A 6,000-nucleotide genomic window follows, 5' to 3' on the forward strand; every position below is an offset into this window, starting at 1 on the left:
AAATTCTGCAAGCAGACCAAGCATGGACCGATGCAGAGCTGTACTGAGGTAGGAGGGAAATTGTGCTGACTTGAGAAGCAATCCAATGTACAGCTCCAGGCCAGTGCAGAAGCTCCACTCTTCCCTTTCCTCTCCAGTTGCTCTGTGTGTTCTCTCCTTGAAATCAGAACTGCCAGCACCTTGCCTTCTGTGCATGGACCATCCCTGACTTGCCCCTGGTATCACTTTGCACTGGAACCAAGACTCTTTGGGGCAGAATTCAGGTAACGCCAAAGAAAATTAATGACAGCTGTGGGTACATGAAGCTCTCAGCCCTGGTTTGCAGTTTCAGTGGAATCTCAGTCTGTATTACCTATAAAAGCTTGCAACATTTTGGCCTAAAGCAAATGATTTGTTGATGACATATGCATAGACACATGGAGAAGCAAGTATCCATGAACTCTGTGGAGTCTGTTCTGAAAAGAACCCTTTCCCCATATAATCCAGGTTAAAGTAAACTAGACATTACATTTTTACCAGTATACGTTATTAGAAACCAGTCTATACCCATAACAGAACAGAGGTTCGGCACATACACTGGTTTAAAAATGGCACAACCTGGTCTAACATTTGTAGCCGACTCCCCCAACCAAAAGGCAAATGTGTGTGTTTTGTTTGCTACTGATCTAAACTATGCCTCTTACAGAAAACTGTGCAACTTAAATCAATTCCACCTTGGGCTTTTTGAATGTCCACGCTCAGGTGAAACAACTGACAGGACTTTAAACTTTGTGTTTTATTTTCGGTCTCACATTACAATGCTTTGCATGTTGTCCTAAGAATCATTTAAAAATATATCTGTGTAGTTCTGAGAGTCTTACCACTACCATCTTTACTTCTGCGAGGGGAATCCCTGGGTAAAGTACCGTAACATGATATATCTTGATAACTAGAAGCACAGTCCGATGCATCCAGGTGGCTTTCAGACCAACCCTAAGGGAGACAACATTAATAAAGACAAGCAAGAAGAAATTAATTAACTTTGCTATTGGTTTAAGCAAAGCTTAATCAATCTCACATGCATACATTATATGAAAGGGGTTTTTTCCCCTGCAAAGCTGTAGCTTGCTTTCCCTGTTTAGTATGGATGGGGATATTTTTTTCCTTCTAATTATAACAGCTTTCATGGATCACAAGATGTGCTAAGCCCTATGCCCTCTGCAGTCTCTTGGGAGTTCACTTTCTCTTTAAGGCTCTGGGCCTCCACTTCACCCTAAGGGAAGTTCTCTGACTTTGCCACTCTTAGACTGGGTCTCTAGGGATCAGCACTAGGGGTGTGCGAAGCGGGCCGTATTTGATTTGGATTCGGATTAGCCTGAATCGGGGACAGTAATTTGATTAATTGGTTTGGATCACTGTCCCCAATTCGATTCGGCCAAATCCGAATCTGAAGATTCGATGCTGATTCGGAAAAAATCAGCGATTTGGTCATAGACACAGCTTTCAATGTTTTTTCTACATACCCTGAGGTACCAGGCACAGCTTGTGAATGCTGAGATGCTGGGGCAGATGGAATGTCCCACAGGAGCATGGGGGAACCCCACATGTGCTTGGCAGTGAACCCAGAAGTAGACCAAAAGTACTTCCGGTCCAATTCCGGGTCTGGCACCGAGTCCATAGGGGGGCCCCCTTGCCTTGGTGATCAGCTATGGAGGGAACCCAGGTACCGCTCCAGACCCAGAAGGCACCAGTCGCCAAGCTTCTGGTCCACTTCCAGGTCTGCTGCCGAGTGTACTGGGAGCCCCCCAGAGTCCCGTGGGATGCTCCATCTGCCCCAGCATCACAGCATTCATGACCTGCCTGGTACCTTGACATATGCAAAAAAACATTTAAAGCTGTGTCTATGTCTGAATCATCAAATTTTTCTAAGTTGATTCAGAGGGTTCCCATTCGATTCAGAGAGATTAAAGAATCTCCTGATTTGATTCATATTCAGCCACCAAGTCGGGCTGAATCTCCACCGAATCAAATCAGCAACCAAAGCTTCGCACAGCCCTAATCAGCATCCCTGTCTGTCACTATGAGTCCTTCAATAGGACCAAACTGATGTGGCTCTATGTGGAAGTCTTCTTTGTTGGAGTTTTATAACCAAAAAATTGAAGAATAACAAAGCCACAGCTTTGCAGAACAAAGCATTTGTTAGTCATTAGGAACATAAGAGACCATAGCTAAAATAACAAACAGCACATCACTATTACTTAAATGTCATTCTTTCCTAGACAGTTCTGGATAAGTTCTACTCCGCTAAGACAGCCCAACCCTTGGGATGGGAGAGGGAAACATTATTTGCAGCATTCTCTCAAGCTGTGGACAATAAGTAAAGAGGTAAAGCTCACAGCATAAACCTGGAGTGTGGTAGCTGTGCCCAAATGAGGAGGAGACCATGCACCTGAAAGTATGAGAAACTAGTCTTCGCAAGGAAAAGCAGGCACTTGAAAGCATGGCCCCTGCCACATGTTACACTTAAGATGTGACTGACCAAGTTAATCTTAAATTGGACCTGGCCACACATTCAATCAATTAATGGTAAGATAAAATGAGGTATAAACCACAATATTATTCCACAAAAAATACGTAATAACTTTGTGGCTGGTTCCTATTATGCCTTTAATTGAACATGTGGCCAGATGCACCCCTATGGCTGGAAGCCCTGTCTGTTGAGGGGGACTCCTAGCAGCAGAAGCTTGCTACTTGCTGGTTCAGGGGGAGCGTGGGATTATGATCCCAGGCTCCTTCAGCACTCGCAATAAGGCATGATGGAATGGCAATAAGGCATGATGGAATTTGATGCTTGATCCCACAGTCATGCTTCCTGCTACGCACGTGTAGCATGGCAGGAAGTGCAACTGTGTGGACCTTGCAGCAGATCCCATTGTGCCTTTACCTGCACGTCTGACAGAGGTCTTTGAGAAACCTGTCCCTGATCCATCCAGGTGCAAATCTATCACTACTGCTTCTAGGGACCACATAACTTATTCACACTTGTTTTTGTTGTTGTTTTTAATTGGGAGGGGCTGACTTTCCATGGGGTAACCCATTCATGTCTCCATAGATTTAGAGTCTCTAATGGACACATGTCATCAACATATCCTTTTCCTCCCTGGCCAAGGGTGTTGAATTATTTAGTCCCCTTTGCATCTGAAATAGATTTAGAAGAGTTAAAACATGTTTGCCTGGCAGGTACAAGGGTGGTAGAGCTATTTCTTGGGAAATACTCATCTTTTGTTGAAGGCCCTTAACATTCTCTTTGGAGGCATTTTATCATTTCTAATTTTATTATCCCTTTACACTTTCCTTTGAGATACATGCATACAGCAGACAGACAGAATATTAAGCAGTTAACCTAAGACAATAGTAGAAATGGTATAAAAATCTCCTGCGCTCACTATGAAAGTATTCTAGAGACTATTCCCTACTTATTCTCCCAAATGACACAGATGGGGGTAAAAGAACACCATCAATCTCAGTACGAGAAACTGCACTAGAATAATGGCGGCAACAGCCATTTTAAGTACAGAATCGTTTCATCCACAGTACGGGGCAAGGCTTTCACTTGTAGAACCGAGATGCTACAAAAATTTAGATTCCTAGCCCCCTGTGAAGATGAGAACAGTTGCACGGAACTACTGAGTTGCTCCAGCTCTTTACCGCAGTTTTTATTTCAAAGGGTGCTGCTTCTCTGATTAGCTGATTAGATGCATGGACCACTGATAAACTCCAGCAGCAGCACCCTTTGAAATAAAAGCCATGGCAAATGCATAAGTGGCTCATGTTTACTTTGGCAGCCTGCTGCCAATTGAGTGAGCTGCAAGCCACCCAGATATGAATGATCTGGGTTTTACTGTGCACGTCATGTTGGACAGCTCCTATGCAAAAAGTATGTTCTAGTTTTTCCTACAGCTTTCCTATTCCCTCCTATCAATTAGAAAATTCTGCTGTAATTAACATACACATCACTATCAGCCAAACTGTTAAAACATACCTAATGAAAACAAGTCTTTTGATTTTCCTGTATTCACGATTCAAAAAGAGGAAGCATTTCTTTGTTGATGATATTTTGGGTTGGGGTTTTTTTGTTTTTAAAGAAAAATAACAGACTTCAGAGTTTTTTTAATATCTGCATTCACATACCTTTTCATCCTCATCACAACCAGAAAGATCTAATCGGCTAGAGGATACCTAGAAAAAAAATAATGAATGGTCATGACTAAGGTCATCCTGTGTTCACAGAACATGGTAGGAAGGGCCAAAAATATCATGTAGTCTGACCTCCCCAAAAACCTCATGTTTTATGCGTCTAAACAATGCTGTTAGAAGCACATCAATGTAAATACCAGATCCTGATTCTACTGCATAGGAGAATGAGGAAAATACATATAAACAAAAGCCTTCTAGATGTTGCAGCAATTTAAAAAACAACCCAAACGGGGGAAAATACAATGAAACCGTTATTTAAAACTGAAAGCATTAAAACCTAGACTGTTTGGATCATACCACAATATAATGCAGGGGCATCTTTTATAAAAGTTTAGGTAAATTTTGGGCTCAAAACCAGCATTGTATATCTTACTCTAAAAAAAAAAAAAAAAGAGAGAGAGAGAGAGAGAGAGACTTAATTTAGATTACGCAAGTGATTGTTTTGGTTAATAAATTATCACCCTGCTCCATACTTCTTCATACGATTTTTTTGCATGTTGTATTAGTGCTAGCTCAGAATTCACAGACAGTGAGTATGATAGTAGCCAGGATTCATTTTGCCATGCTGCAAATTAAGCACAGAAAAAATTGACTCTTACAATAGCTTATCAAATGAAAAGTTTCCTTACATTGTGGACATTTGGTGTGCTGATACTCCTCCGCATATGCCTTGCCTTGTTGGAGAGTGCTTCTTTGACTGTGACTGCCTGTGTGCCGACAGAATGGGGACATGGAAAGATATACTGATATAAAGGCTGGACCATTTATTTAAGGATCTCCTTATACTAAGTCAACAGTCATGGGAGGGCCCATTTCAAGGACAGTTGAGAAAACCATGTGAAAATGGAGCTGGTGTTTGAACAGCTTAAATTACAAAAGTTATGCATGCGCACACACACCCACACAAAAACTCTGTGAACACATCTATCAGGTTTAGATTTCTTCTTTAGGTTTTGACTAACAGTGCTGCGATAGTTATTTCATTTCTGTTTTACTGAAATAGCATTCTACAAAAAAGTCTAGATATCAGCAGTTTTTGTCCCCAAGCTCTTCAATGATTTTAAACACACTAAAAGCTCCAAAAAAATCCGTTCCCCTCTCCCAGAGTTTTAAAAGTTGCACTAAATTTCTTTTCCTTGCCTGTCTTAGCCGTTCCAGGCTCAGAATGTTCTCTACTTGCAACACTCCCCGCGTATATTTCTCAATGTAAGTTTCACCATCAGATGTACCCTCATTCTGACTTCTTGCAGCCATCAGAGCCAGGGTCTCACGATCTTCAATTTCCTCTGTAGCCTAAAATTATAAATGGCATGTTTTAAAATAGATTTTTAAACACCTGTTGATCTGAATACAGCATGATTTATTTATTTAGACTGTCTCAATCTTGGGGAAATAAACCATATCAATACTCCTTGCATGGAATTGAGACTGATCTGTATCTGTCTAGATACGAAAGGAAGGCCAAGCTCTATTGTTTCATTATCGACTCAATTTTCCACCAACTGTGAATGCATTATCTGATGCTTCATATGGTTTGGGTTAACTGTTTAATAACTACAACAACTTCTTTCTTGATTTTCAAATATTCTGAAAAATTTTCATAGACTAACTTGTAAATACAACTATGAAAATTTCATAGATTTCATAGACATTAGGGCTGGAAGGGGCCTCGGGAGATCATTGAGTCCAGCCCCCTGCCCAAAGGGCAGGAAGTCAGCTGGGGTCATAGGATCCCAGCAAGATAAGCATCCAATTTACTCTTGA

At 41.4% G+C, this 6,000-nt stretch overlaps 1 protein-coding gene across 4 annotated transcripts in view; it reads right to left on the bottom strand.

Moving 5' to 3' along the window:
* KIF13A (kinesin family member 13A) overlaps positions 1 to 6,000 on the bottom strand; it is a 196,184-nt gene that overhangs the window by 17,318 nt on the left and 172,866 nt on the right. For all 4 annotated transcript variants that reach the window (XM_019543831.1, XM_019543816.1, XM_019543823.1 and 1 more), the window contains 4 exons: positions 5,377 to 5,529; positions 4,866 to 4,943; positions 4,171 to 4,218; positions 861 to 972 (listed from right to left, as the gene is read on the bottom strand). In XM_019543831.1, coding sequence (XP_019399376.1) covers positions 861 to 972; positions 4,171 to 4,218; positions 4,866 to 4,943; positions 5,377 to 5,529 — 391 coding nt within the window. The remainder of the gene's footprint in view (positions 1 to 860; positions 973 to 4,170; positions 4,219 to 4,865; positions 4,944 to 5,376; positions 5,530 to 6,000) is intronic.

The sequence above is a fragment of the Crocodylus porosus genome, unplaced genomic scaffold, assembly GCF_001723895.1.
Source record: "Crocodylus porosus isolate Cpor-Errol unplaced genomic scaffold, CroPor_comp1, whole genome shotgun sequence".
Lineage (NCBI taxonomy): Eukaryota > Metazoa > Chordata > Crocodylia > Crocodylidae > Crocodylus > Crocodylus porosus.